We start from the raw sequence: 14,507 nt of genomic DNA, 5'->3' as shown, positions 1-14,507 counted from the left end.
GCCTCCATTCGGTCTCCCTGCAGACCTGGCACGACACGGAGTGGCCAGCTGAGCGCGTCTGCCGGATCCGCTCCAGAGGAGAGCGGCAGGTAGGAGGGCGGAGCGAAGCGCCAAAGTTAAAGACGGACAGAGAGCAGCGAGAGCGCAACGGTGTTTATTCCAAGGGCCGACTGGTCTCCGCTGCTTGGCTGTGAAGGAGGTAGGCTACAGTTGCGCCTTTGCGTCTTTTGGTTGCACGCAAGTGACGCACGTCGCCAAGGTTTTGGGAAAAAAAAGAAAAAGAAAGTGGGAGGAGAGGCGAATCATGATGGTATTGTTCATGGTGGTGGTGCTCTAAGCATTTATTTCTTCCATACAAAATACTTCAGATTTTTCTGTCAAACACAAATGTTTCAGATCAAAGACAGCCTTAGTAAATCCAAATCAACTTACAATTTAGAAAAATAATTTTACCCAGAACCTCAACTAAAGCCCTGCAGCTAAGGTCGGAGGTAATTAAGGTTAACATTAAGGTCCGAGTTCATGATTCAACAATGAAGAAGAGAAATAGTGCAAGTTTTGTCTCACAACAAAACCTCTTGATCCCCCCAAAAAATCTGGAAATATTATGTGAAATGTTTTCAGAAGAACATCATGCCTGCAGTCAAACATGGTGGTGGCAGTGTGATGAGTTGGAACTGCTTGGCAGCTTCAGGAACTGGACCATTTGCTGTAATTGATGGACTCTGCAGAAAGAAGAATGTCTGACCCTTTGACCTTAAACATGCCCTGAATTAACCCTCTGGAGGCAGGCGTTGCAGATTTGCAACGTTAAAACCTACCTGGTTACTCCACATACGTATTTCATGAGCATTTATTAACTCAGAAGTACCCCTGAAGGACTTAGTAGTTTGTCCATTTACCAAAACTTATTTTGAGCCTGAGAGGGTTTAAACTATTCTGCAGCTAAGATGAGAGGGACAATATTACCAGTAATCCCAAACACTTGATTTGTTGCTGCCTAGGGTGTTTCAGCCACTTATTAAAGGTGTCCTAGAGTGAGTTTTATTTTTTTACAACTAGAAATGAATCTTTGAGCCACTATAAAGCATATGAAACTTTGTTAGGGTTCACAATGGCCCAGGAGCCCTGATAAATGGGCACATAAAACCCCATAAAATAGCCTTACTCTGAAAAGACTGGCTTTACCTGCCCACTTAACCACATGAATATTTAATGAGCTGCATGCTGACTGGCTGGTGTGTGTGTGTGTGTGTGTGTGTGTGTGTGTGTGTGTGTGTGTGTGCGTGCGTGCGTGCGTGCGTGCGTGCGTGTGTGTTTGTGTTCAGCAATGAGAATAAACAGGAACAAGTCTGTCTGGCATCGTTTGACTGGTTTGATTTGGGCTTGCAGACGAACAAGGATGAGGACATCTACCGAATCGGATGGTACCACAATCCAGGGATCTATCTGGCATATATTTAATGTCTGGATAGCCCCAGTACATCCTTGAACGTGAGTGGTTGTTTTTCTCTCATCCATCAAGACCGTTAGCAGCTCATGCCAGTATTAGCAGCAGCTCAGCCTAGAGTTGTTTTGTGACCTGTGTTTACGTATATATTGCTGACACTAAAGTGGTTTCAGATGTGCATTATTACATCATAAACCACCTTTCTCAGAACCAACTGTTTATCCCCAGTGATGGGAATAACGCTGTTTAAAATAACAACGTTACTAATGGCATTCTTTGTTTGGGTAACGGCTCAATCTAGTTAATTACTTTTCCCTCTGTTGCCACACCGTTACCGTTACTGGGGACGGAAGGTTGTGCGTTACTGTGTGCTTGTCCAACGTTGAGCAACAGTGTGAGGCTTTCTGACCGCCACTCTTCAGCTGCAGCTAGGGAGAGAGGGGTGTCGGTAACGCACTTACAAACACGATGATGATTGGCCGGGCCCGGGTGGGCGGAGACACTCAGTGTTCTCACTGTCTCAGTCACCGCATGCTGTAGACCCATCAGAGCAGTGATGGGAATTACGCTGTTTAAAATAACTGCGTTACTAAAAAAATGTTTTTCAGTAACGAGCAAACTAACTAATTACCGTCTTCTTTTATCAAAACATTGTTTCTGTTACTGATAATGCGTGCGTTAAGCAGAGCATTGTGTTGAAGCTGTCATCAGCTGATCAGGAGCTAGAGAGGCAGATGTTTTCATCCAAGCGCATCACGGCCCGTGAAGAACAAGGAAGATGGGATGAATAGTCTACATCCTTCTAAACGTGACAGCGGGACATCCCGAAGGTCCGCTCACCTGTTCACCACTCAGACGCCATGACCTTCTACCTTCCTAGATCATCCAGCTGTAACCTGTTTCTGATCATGTCTTTAGTCCCGCTGTAACACTGATGCATCAGTCTCACACGTCATGGAGCTCAGGTGTTATCAGAACTACCTGTGTGTGTTTACCACCCAGCTTCAGCTCCTCTGTGGTTGGGTCTGACCCAAGTTAGTAAATGTAAGTCCTCCATCAGGTTTGTGCCTCTTCTAGTGTCATTTTAAAGGATATTTATTTATTTATTTATTTAACGATTACTAGATTACCAGCAACAGAAATGCTACTAAAAACCCACAATTATGTGAAGCTGGAAAAATTAAAATACTGTACAAATTTACATTTATTTCCGTAATTTAATTATAGACTGAGAGACCATTTAAAGGCTCAGGAACCTTTACAGGTGTTTCTATTTGCAATTTTAAATTTTAGCTCATTGGGGTCTTGTTAAAAACCACACAGTGACCTTTTAATAGTCTAGATTAGTGTAATGTTCCTGTTAGTAGTTCCTCCTGTTAAGTGCTTTTTAATTAAATTATTCAGGTCTATAAAACAACATTTGGACATACATTTTATTATGTTCCAGTCATTAGTCATTTATATTTAACTATTGTAGTAATTTATAGTAAATTAAGTAAGTTTAATTAAGAGGGGAACCCATTTTTCTTGCATTCTTTAATGAAAAAAGTAACTAAGTAGTTGTTTTTCTTGGTAATTAGTTACTTTTATAATCTCGTAACTCTGTAAGTAACTGAGTTACTTTTTTGACAAAGTAATTAGTAACTATAACTAATTACTTGTTAAAAGCAACACTGTTTATCCCTAATTTTTCAAGATGACTAAAGCAGGTCAGACACAGCTCTGACTTTTTGGTATGCTACCTTTGACCACTCAAGCTGCCTTTACTCAACAACAAGGTAGACGTGGCTTTACATTCTACTGCCCCTTTAAATTTACCTTCTCACTCAGGGGCCAGGCTGGTTTGGATAGCTTTATTCTACTAATCAATCAAACCAGCAGTTAAAATGGCTTTCTGTGCTTACTCACATTGAAAACAAAGCAAAAACAGAACAAATCTCTAAAATGTTTTTACATGGCGATGTCTCACTGCACTAAATTGTCATCAAGGATAGTGCTCCTTTTTTCAATTACTGATAGTGGCATTGATGGGAATCCTAGTTTTCATTTTCACAAATGAGCGCGCTCATGCACACATGCGTACACAGAGAGAGAGAGAGAGAGAGAGAGAGAGAGAGAGAGAGAGAGAGAGAGAGAGAGAGAGAGAGAGAGAGAGAGAGAGAGAGAGAGAGAGAGAGAGAGAGAGAGAGAGAGAGAGAGGGAGAATCCTTCCCAGTCAATTACTGTAATATGCCCACAATTTTAGCTCTCATCATAGGAGAAAAAACAGGTGTGGATTGGTGATGATGCTGAGGCCCGCCTCAAGTGGACAGTCAGAGCTAGGGACATGAGAAAACAGCTGGCTCGGGCCTTGAATAACCATTGGCCTCAGTGGATCAACCACCTGTGTCAAGAAATGGAGGCGGTTTTCCAACACAGATCACATGTTCTGTTGAATGAACTCTTTTAAATATTAATTTAATGTTCTAAAAAGTCCCAGAGCTACTATGATACCAAATCTTTTTTAAAGCTCAGTAAAATGAACAGAAATGAAGAAATTCTTTTATAATTACAATAAGTAACAGATGTCCACAGAAGCGTGGAGTTGTGACATCTAATCTTGTTCTTTAAGTAAACGTGTCTACAATGATGTCTTTCATGATTTATTCTCCTGGACATTTTAGTGCTTCAATAAAAATAGCTGCTGTAACTGCTGGCTGTCGTTGAGATTGGCAAAAGGCTGGGCAGTAAAACAAAGCGCCGGCCCGGTTTTCATTTGGAGCACTTCATACTTGTGACTACATGTGCCAGCATTTTGGGTTCTCACAAAGGGAACTCTGTGAAGTCCTTAATTATCATTGAACTGCATACAGAATATAAAATGCAGAGCAACAAGCTGTGTGATGTAGCAGAACATGATTTATGGCTGGTGTTATTGGAGTAGCCAGCCAGCTTCTGATCAGCAAGTGTTAAGGCAGCTGGGCTGCTGTCCTCCTGCTGGTAAAACAGTGAACTGGTGTCTTTATCTTTTAATCGTTATAGCAAAAAGAGTAATGCAACATAAGTACTTTAGGTCATTATGTGATGAGCAACAGGGGTTAATGTTCATTAATCCCAGGAAGGTTGGTGGTAGAAGGATATTTAAAAATAAACAACAAAACTTTACTCAAACTGGGCAAAAAATAATGAACACAACTCAACAATGGCACATTTGGCTGGTTAAATACCATCATTTTATGGATTTATAAACATTTTCTTCCAAATAACAAGAAAGATTATTATAGAGGCAGTCAGATTCACTACAGATGTGGAAATGTGATTTAACTATACTATATTAATTATAAATATTGGTTGCATAAAAAATATTTGAGCTTTTTTAGAGACAGGAGAAATCTTTTAGGTGAGATTGTAACTGATGGATCTCCTACGAAAGGGCAGCTGTAAGTGGTTCCCACAAGGCTGCCGAACCAAGACAAGAGGTTCCTACAGATGTGGAGAAAATAGGACATTTGAGAGAAAACCATACAGAATCAAAGATTAGACAGATATACGAGTTCATGCCATCAAGCTGAAATTGAGAAAGAGGAGGAACACGCCTCCTCACTTCAACAACATGATCTGACGAGAGCCAAGAAAGGCTACAGCTTCCCAGCGAGAACTACAAAGATCCTCTTCTGTCAGACTCGAGTCTTCTCAAGTTCAGTTGAGCTGTCAGCAGCTGTCTTGAAACAGACACCCCGGCTGAAGGGTTTCAGACCCAACTTCTTTCTATAACAGGCAGGAGGGGGCTTGGAGGACGTAAGGAACAGGAGCGGCACATCAGATTCGGCGTGCAGTTAGTGGCCTCAATGCAGCCTTCTCCAGGAAGAATTAAGTAACGTCAAAAATAAAACACTCTAGCATCTGCACAGCTACAAGGCCCAGGTTTCAGACCATTTCAGGCCCTGCATGGTGGGTATTTGGAGACGCTGGGTGATTTCTTGCTCCGGTGAACTTGACAAGCAGCTGGAGGGTCATCATTCACTGTGACATTATTGGCCAGAAGAGCACGTGACTCAGAAAGAGGCGCTCATAGGAATTAACCTCAAGCTGGAGGCACTCAATCAGCCAGCAGGTTCTGGCATCGCTTCAGGCTGTTCAACTGGATGGAAACCAACTCACACATTTTTAGAGTTTTTATTCAGCTTGATTCAATTGAGCTTTTGCTGAGAATATCATACGCATCATAATTAAAAATCCAAAGGCCCCTTGATCTCTAATTTAAAAAAAAATCATATGCTTCCAAGAATGCCGTCTAAAGATTGGTGCAGATTGTGAAATAAAACTGCAGAAGACATCTTCAGGCTGACCTTTAGTTTGCTGGAGTGGTCGTCTCCAACTCCACCATATGCTACACACAGAACCAAATATAGCCTCCTGGGTGAAGGCCCCGCCACCGTGGAAAGAACGGGAGTAGTGTTTCCACAAACCATCTCACATCACTCTTGTGTATTCTATTAGTTTGTTACATTTAGAAATGTTTTTGTCTTTCATTTTAACTGAATTAGCTGATGTTTGATTACCGCCTTTTAAAATGTGGTAAAGTTTGGTGTGTTGTCAGTGAACTGTGTTTATCTACCTTTTTAGTAACAAGCTCCGAAATGCATACAGATTACTTAAACGTCTCCCAAAGCTCTGTTCAGCATCATTAACTATAAATATTCCTTTTATCAGTAAACATGTGGTTCTTCTGGGCTCAGCCGAGACCTTACGATGCTGCTAGGGACCTCCCATCTAAACTCGAATCCTAGGAGCTTTAACCATAGAAATGGAACAGAAACTTTCCTCGTGTAGACTGAAAAAGCTTTGATGTGGAAAAAAAAACATTCTGAACCGAGAATTAAAAACGTCCAACTGCATCCAGATTTATCGCTGAAGCTGCTGATGAAGAGACAAAGCCAGTCTCCTCAGCTGTTTTTATTCATCTGAAGTTCAGGCATCACACCTTATCTCATTTCAGTAATTGATGGCATTTTATCAGCCTCTTTTCTCCGCTACCTTCGACAATAAGGATGAATGTATGTCCAACAACTCTCAAGGATGGAAACATTTTAGCAGAATGAAAACAGTTGTTATAGTTCTTCTCAGGTGGTCCTCGCCAGCTAAGCGTGAGAAAATCCATACTTGTTTTTACTTTAATTAGGAAGATCCAGAGTCTGTGTTGCGATGCCAAAAAATGAGTTTTATTCTCATGTTAATGTTTCAACATACAAATCTTTTTTTTTTTTGTTAAGTGAAAGAAAAGGTCCAATCAGTACCTTTCATCTAGACTCCTTATGGACCCTTTCTCTAGAATAAACTATTTCACGTTGCACCTCAATGTAACGGATTCCAACTAAAATAGTAACGGTACACGTCACTTCCACTTATTCTTTAAGGTCGATCGTCAAACGTGTGAAAAAATTTTTATTTGGAAAAAAAATGTGCAAGAACAAATCCCTTTTTGAGAACTCAAATACAAAGTTATCTTCTTTTCTAATTTTGATAAAAGGCCATCAATGAAATGTAAGGAACGGACATGAAACACAACATGAATTAGTTATAGAAATCGTAGTACCTGTTAGCAGGATGCTGGAAACATGTTTAAGGTTTACAGATGAACAAGTGCAAAAAAGGAATTAAAGGAAGGAAGTCGTTTTAGTGGATTTTGGCACAATAATAGAAAGGATGGGTTTTTTTTGCCTTCTGAATAAAAACCAAAAATTACAAACAACAATAAAAAGTCAGTAACATTTAAACGGACCAGAGGAAAACTCTTAAAGGTAATTACCCTGCAAACGTTGCTTCATTAGGTCTTAATGAAAACATCAATATGTGACTTACAACCAGTAATAAAAAAAAATACAGTAAAAAATAATGCTAATACCTGTTAAGACATGACTGCTGAACAATCTGGGACATACAACCTAGTAAAAATACATGTAATATATACTTATATAGATATACGTTTTTTTGTTTTTTATTTTTACAGGTTTCTCTGCATACCATACATAGTATACTCTATGCTGTTAAATATATGCTGAAGAGCAGGATAGTTACACAGTGGTCTGTCTTAGCCTGGAGTGCATTCTGAGTTAGCTCACTGGCCACCGCTTCGGCCTACCTTCAATACCTCAACTTTTGTTCCACGCTCTAAGAATAACTGGTCTCAGATCAGCCCCTCAATCATGTTGGCCTCAATGAGTGATGGTGGACTGAAGAGAACATTTAAAAACAAAACTGCTTGAATGACTGAGGGCTGATTTCAGATCAGGTTTCTTTTTTTAAAGGCACTTCTGAAAGGCCTAGAAACTGTCCACACGTCCAGCTACTACAGAAATGATGCATAGAGCAAACATCGGTGACTTGGTGGCAGGCAGCTTCATGGAGTCCACAGCTACATACTTGAAGAGGTTTTGATGCTTTTGCACTTCTGTGATGAACCGTTGATGTCTGATGGCGGTCTGGGTGCATCCATGCCAACCACCACCTCCGCTGAAATTGTCTTTTACAATTGTGAACAACAGTCTCGAGGTTTTGTTCACACTTTCACACACACACACATTAAAAATATATATATATATATATAGTTGTCAGTCATCGGTAAATGGGTGCATAATTGTAGGGAATCCACAAATGTAATTTGGTTGGTTGAACTTCATTAGTGTTGAGGTTAATGTTCATAGGGGGTCGCACACATATTCCAGCAAACACTGAACACCAATAATCAGACAGCTCCTGTGTCTGCAAACGGACTCTTACAATGCAGCATTACAAAGACACCATCTCAGGGAAGACCAACAACTTAATATCCAAATGCTACCAACCTGCTCCAGATACACGAGGAATAAAGGAAACAGATTACAAATCATGAGGACAAAATAAAAAATAAAAAAATCAATAATTTACACAACTAGCTCATTGTGGTGTACCTATTGGTGCAGAGTGAGAGTTAATCGGTGTTTGGGGAATGGAGACGAGAGCTTGTTGCAGTGGCTGCTGGTGTCCTCTAGGGGCAGCCGAGTGGAGTCCACAGGACTTTACTTTGTTCCTGATCAACTATAGTGATGATCTGAGTGCAAATGTAAGGGAGGGTGCCACCTTGGACAATACCTGGAAACAAAGAAATCCTCCAATCACTCTAAAAAGCACTCAAAATCTTTAACAGAAATTCAAGGGAAGAGTTAGCTCCTTTCAAACCTGTGAAAAACTTGCTGTACTCTTGCTCGATCTTCTGCGCACTTTCAAATTGCTCCTTGGAATGTTTTTGAGAGACTTTGTCCCGCAGATAGACTGGATCCTTCTGTTCTCTGTCAACAAAGTTTTTATTTATTTATTTTTTTTTTTACATTTTGATCACATTCATGACCAAAGACCATTTACAGTAACGCTAAAATGTTGTAAACACTTTAGGCTATTGATTTCAAACTGGTTTCAGTGGTTCTTGAGCCATAAACTTGAGCAACTTCACGCTGGACAGCACTCAGTAACCCCCTGCTGACCAGAAACTGCACTTTTATGGTTTGGGTAGGAACACTAGTAGGAAGTCTACCTGCTATACAGCTGTAGCTGTTTACTGTGCAGGTAGTTCATATAAAGGCTAGCAATTAGCCGTTTCAGTTCGCTGACTGTCAATAAAAAGCACAAGAAGAGGAAGAAGAATTTTACTCATTTGCATCATCGAAGGGAAGCAAAGAGCTAAAACCAGAGTGAACATCGGCACAGCCAACACTCCTCTGAGGGAGTTGGCGGAGGCTATGCTATCACGGACTGATGATGACCTGGCTTTATTGCTACTGACTAGCATGTAATCATAATTTTTTGTCCAACACTGTGAATATTTTTACTTTGTGGCTTGCTCATTATCCATCGGCTCTTGCTGTGCTAGCTACAGCAGGCTGTGGCAGGACTGTTTATGACAGTTCTGCTTAAAACCAGTAAGAGGGAGAAGTGGAAAACTTGTTTACTGCTGCTTTAATCTTTTTAATACCTCTCAACTGATGTCATTTTGTTTATCTTTTCTCTAGAAATCCATCACAAATGACCATCAGTAGGTGGAAACAAACAGGTAAATACAGTAAAATCGCTACAGTGAAGGCGCTCGGCTCTATGAAGTGGGAAACGTGGCAGGCGTGTTTTACCAGCTGTCTAGGATTATCTATGCATATTTGTGGGAGAGATTTAATGGAAACAAAGGGTTTGTGGTGGAATGATAAGTGTGAAGGCTTATCCTGCTCCATCAATCAATCAGCGACACACACACACACACACACACACACACACACACACACACACACACAATATCAAGACATCCTCATCATCAGAGTTCTAATTTGTGATATGAAACATGTTGCCCACTTACTTAATCTGCTTGGCATTTTTGTAGCGGATGAAGACAACAATGGGGTAAATGTGAACGCTGTGGAGCCTTTCAATGGCGTGTGGGGCGATGTCAAGCAAACAGTGGCAACCCTGGATTAGAAAAGTAACTCATTTAAAATATCAGTTCACTGTGATCAAACAGCTTAAATCTGATCCTGCTCTTCCCTCAGGGTTAGCCTGGAGCCAATAGTAGCAATCGGGATGGCTCATCTTGAGTCAATGCTGAGATTAAAGGGAGACAGATACCGGCCCAGGCATCTAGATAAAAATCTGATAAGACAAAAAGTAAACTGATGAATACCTTATCTGTTATTTCCTTTATTGAAGCTACGGTGGTCACATCAAAGTGTCCACTCCTGCGCTTGTAGTCGATAAAGAGGCAATCTTTGACGCCACGCTCGATGGCTTGCTGGGAGGCCTTCATCACCTCTGCAGACATGGAGGGAAAACACACGTCACAGAATTGAAAAAAGATGGATTATTTCTGAAAATAAATTCATGATCCAAATTAAATGCTAGGTTTATTTTAACACCCCAAATCTCTAGTACATGCAGGTGCTCTACTTTGTTTTCTTTCATTTTTATAGTAAACATCAGGGAGAGGTGAACTCACCCAGCACACATCTGCAGAATTTCCCAGGAGACTCTTTAATCAGCCGCTCTTTCACCGGGTCAGTCAGAGGCCCGAGTACGAGCACCGGTCGAGGAGATGTGCACTCCACCTTCTGGACTCGCTGATAGGCCAGGCTCACGCAGTCTGGCACACAGAAACCGTTAAATATCATCCTTCGTGCCAACCCTACCTTTAAGACCAAAATCCTTCGTCTCACCATCAAAGAAGGGGATGGAGTCGGTGCTGATGGTGTCCAGAGCCACCATCTCTTTGCTATCTTTGGAGCTGCTGCGTTTGTGTTTCTGTTTCCTCCTGAAAAAGGATCTGCGGGCCGCCGCAGAGAGCGTCTTACCGGAATCTTCCTTCATTTCTGTCACGCTGTGTCTGCGGTAAAACTCTTGGTCCATCCTAAGTTTCAGATTAGTATCATCAGTAAGTGCATACATGTCAAACTCCAGTAAGAGCTAAAGTTCATCTTCAAATTCGTCTTAGTTATACGAGACAGACTTTATTATAAAAGCGTCCCGTTAAAAATATTGGACTTCTATATTTGAATGGATTTATGGGTTATTTAGGTCTCAGAAGCACCAGACAGTGAGATCAGTGAGTGAACTCAGAGACAAACAAAAAGGACAACCAGACCTTAGATCCCAGACACACACACACACACACACACACACACACACACACACACACACACACACACACACACACACACACACACACACACACACACGGATATGTTACATATGATTGGACCTGGAGGGTTGTTACAGCTGTTACCGCTAGCTCAAACATGCATGTGTGTAACTGTGTGCCACATTTTCCACCCACATGTACTTGCTGGGGATCTGTCCTCTCTGGATCTGCTGTGCATTCTCATCTAGCTGCCAGGCCATCCAGGTCCCAAAGCTGCCCTCTGGTAAAGACTCATCCACGTAAAGGATGTCATCCTTCTTGAAGCTGAGGTCCCCTTCAGCCTCCCCCACCCTGTCGTAAAGTGCTCTGGTGAGAGGGAGAGACAAAGATAGATGGGGAGGGCAGAACGAAAGAGCGATGGAGGTGAGGTTTAGGATAAAGTAAGCTTTGCTCTAGCCGGAGTCTCCTAAGTTATTCCTAAATGGTCTAATCTGTGACAGCCAGACAAGCTAGGTGTATTTGCTGCAGATGACATCACAAACATGTCTGCCTATATGACAAGTGACTGCGGCAGCTGCAGCAACACCCCCCCCCCCCCCCCCCCCCGGATTCCCAGCAATAAAACCTAACTATTTAGAGCTCGATTTTCCTTTCATTTATAAAGTAGTTCAAATGACCTGGAAAAACACGGAGAACACAAAGGGATTAGATAACCTAAATTTGTGGCATGATTAGCATCACTGCAGCCACAGACGGGATCTGGGACATAATTGGTTAGATGGGAAAGAGCCCAGCTTGTCCAGCTCTCTTGTGATGAGCCTTTAAATAGAATGATGGGGAGATGAAAGCCATGCAAGAACTGAGGTCCGTTTACACTGATTTATCCCAAAATAGTCAGTTTGGCTGTAAAAGATGTCGTTCACATACCTAATGTAAAAGCCGTCTCCGGGGACATCTTTAATGGTGCTGAATTCGTCGGGCCGATGCTGCACCTTTAAAGTGACCGTCTCTGCAGGTTTCAGCATCTCAACATACACCTCTTCTGCTGTCTTATTCTTCATATTTACCGAGTTATACTGCAAGGAACAACAGGAAATGCAGATGAGCAATAAGATAGTATATGAAACACGTAAAAGCAGAAGAATGTTCATTTTGCAGCGACTCACACTTTAACCCAACAAGCATGGGCAGAACAATCTAACCCCACACAGAAAGGAAACCAACTGCACAACCGTGCAGACGACAAGCTGTTTTCACTCTGCAGAAATAAATCCCATTGACTGAAAGCTACACTAGTAAATAGCAACACCTTCTTCATGCTTTCAGTGCTATTAAAAGTGTCGCCATATTGATTTGAGTCATGTACGGGGGGAGAAAACAAACCGGACTGGCTGATGCTGTGCAGTCAGATGACAGAGCTGCACGGCCTCTCAGACAGCAGATGTTGTGCAGCTAAAGTAGAAGCATGCTGGGAAATGTCTATCGTGAATTTTGTGGGGGTCTGAAAAAATTACAAGCATGAAGGGAAACAGAGGAGATCGATGAAGTTCAATGACAGGAACGAAAATGCCAGAACCCGCTGGCAGTGCTTAAGTTTCAATTAAAGTGGCACAGAAAGTTTGAGAAGAAAGAAAACTGAAATCCTCACTTTGAAAAGTTTATTACACCAACATGCATTCAGCAAAAGACATTTAGCAGAACCTCCCTGAACCGTCTACAGGTGGTTCAGAATGCCTGTGCTCAGCTTCTGACCAAGTCCTCCAAACACACCCACATCACCCCGCTTCTCCTCCAGCTTCATTGGCTGCTGGTTAACTTCAGGGTTCATTTCAAGATCCTGGTTCTGGTCTATAGGGCCTTACATGGACAAGCACCATCTTACATTGGTGATCTTCTTAGTCCCTACACCCCCAGCAGGTTCCTGAGGTCCGGTGATCAAAGCCCACTGGTTGTGCAGCACCAGGCTAAAGACCAAAGGTGACAGACCAATTGCTGCTGTGGCCCCCAGACTCTGGAACTCTCACCCCGAGCCTGAGATCAGTGGACTCAGTGGTCTCCTTTAAAAAGCAGCTGAAGACTCACTTGTTCAAGCTGGCTTTTGTATGATCTTCACCACTCTCTCTTTATTCTGCTCTCCCCACCTATTCCACCTTCCTCAGGATCCACTGATTTCCCTCTTTCCTATTCACTCTCTCTCTTTCTTAACAGGTTTTCTTTTAAATCACAATTGCTTATTTTTGCTCATTTTAAATATATTTTTAGACATTTTCTAAATGCTTTTTTATATTTTTACAATTTTTATATTTTTTTGTTTTTGTGAAGCGCCTCGTGATTTTTATCTTGAGAGGCGCTATAGAAATGATATTTTCTTCTTCTTCTTTATGAAAAATCTAACTTTCAAAATCTCAAATGAAGAGAAGAAAAATGCTAAATGTAGAATAAAATCTTCAAATATGACTAAATGAGCTTTGAGTGTTTGTGTGTGACAGCAGTTACCTCCAGGATCAGGTCTCCAGATAGGAGCCCATCCGGACCTCTGGCAGGACTGTCCTCGTCCAGACTCTCTATGTAGACGCCCCGCAGGTTTCCCCCGCAGAGCGTGACTCCCACCTCCACCCCGGGTCTACGCACCGTCACCAGCCGAGGCTCGCCCACCTTCCTGCTGCCCTCTGATGGAATCCTGTAAAAGTTGCAGGTAAACAGGTGTTCGAGGAAAAAATTTGGATTTCTCTTTATGAGGATATTCAGTTTTTACCTGATGAAGTTGTGAGGGCTGGTAGTGGGTGTGGTCTGCTTGGATGAAGGAGTGAGAGTGCCTTCGTCCTGTTCGCTGAGCGTATCGATGTTGGAGTGATTGTCAGGAGTAGCTGCCCCGCTCCCCTGTGGAGTCGACTGAGCGCTGACAGGCTCGAGACGAGAACTGCAGGAAGCAGCAATTTACAAAATACTGTATTTTCTGGTGTCGAAATGGCAAATTAATAGAAAAGTGTTATTTTTATTACATTTAAGCTGCAGGTCTTGAGATATCAGCTGTAATTCTACATGCGGGCAGCAAGAATAGCCAGCCTAGAGCCAAACAAATGGCGGGCTCTTGTTTCCGTTGCTGTGACAGAGCACATCTGGCAGCAATCCTGAGCAAACTTATTCCTAATCAGATCAACTTTGGCTACCATAATCATTAAAAAGTGAAATATAATGGCAGCGCTGTTCAGCTACATGATGGATTCATTTCTCCGATTGGTAGAAGGTTGTTTTAAGTCACTGTGATCACGTTTTCCTGTTTGGAAGAATAGCTTTTGTTTCAGTCTGAGAAGTCAACTCAAGCATGACTTGGACGCATGCAAAACATTTTTTAAAAATGAAATGCTTAAGTTCATTTGTTTTTAGCACCTAGAGGAGAAACTGTCATTACCAACATCTGTGTGT

General features: G+C 41.9%; 1 protein-coding gene and 1 long non-coding RNA gene across 3 annotated transcripts in view; one reads left to right on the top strand and one right to left on the bottom strand.

The window, feature by feature from the left end:
* The first annotated feature begins 59 nt into the window (after window positions 1–59).
* On the top strand, window positions 60–9,525 carry LOC129166838 (uncharacterized). The gene is made up of 3 exons (XR_008565734.2): window positions 60–199; window positions 1,393–1,494; window positions 9,475–9,525. It is a non-coding gene; the product is annotated as an uncharacterized lncRNA (long non-coding RNA).
* dlg5a (discs, large homolog 5a (Drosophila)) overlaps window positions 8,247–14,507 on the bottom strand; it is a 59,250-nt gene continuing 52,989 nt past the window's right edge. For both annotated transcript variants that reach the window (XM_015944930.3, XM_015944931.3), the window contains exons 24-33: window positions 13,837–14,001; window positions 13,578–13,761; window positions 12,009–12,157; window positions 11,277–11,447; window positions 10,660–10,850; window positions 10,443–10,586; window positions 10,131–10,258; window positions 9,810–9,919; window positions 8,648–8,757; window positions 8,247–8,560 (exon numbers count right to left, since the gene is read on the bottom strand). In XM_015944930.3, coding sequence (XP_015800416.3) covers window positions 8,457–8,560; window positions 8,648–8,757; window positions 9,810–9,919; window positions 10,131–10,258; window positions 10,443–10,586; window positions 10,660–10,850; window positions 11,277–11,447; window positions 12,009–12,157; window positions 13,578–13,761; window positions 13,837–14,001 — 1,456 coding nt within the window. In that variant the 3' untranslated portion in view covers window positions 8,247–8,456. The remainder of the gene's footprint in view (window positions 8,561–8,647; window positions 8,758–9,809; window positions 9,920–10,130; window positions 10,259–10,442; window positions 10,587–10,659; window positions 10,851–11,276; window positions 11,448–12,008; window positions 12,158–13,577; window positions 13,762–13,836; window positions 14,002–14,507) is intronic.

This window comes from Nothobranchius furzeri, chromosome 12, assembly GCF_043380555.1.
Source record: "Nothobranchius furzeri strain GRZ-AD chromosome 12, NfurGRZ-RIMD1, whole genome shotgun sequence".
In the NCBI taxonomy this organism is placed as follows: domain Eukaryota; kingdom Metazoa; phylum Chordata; class Actinopteri; order Cyprinodontiformes; family Nothobranchiidae; genus Nothobranchius; species Nothobranchius furzeri.
This window is presented reverse-complemented; position numbering and strand designations above follow the sequence as displayed.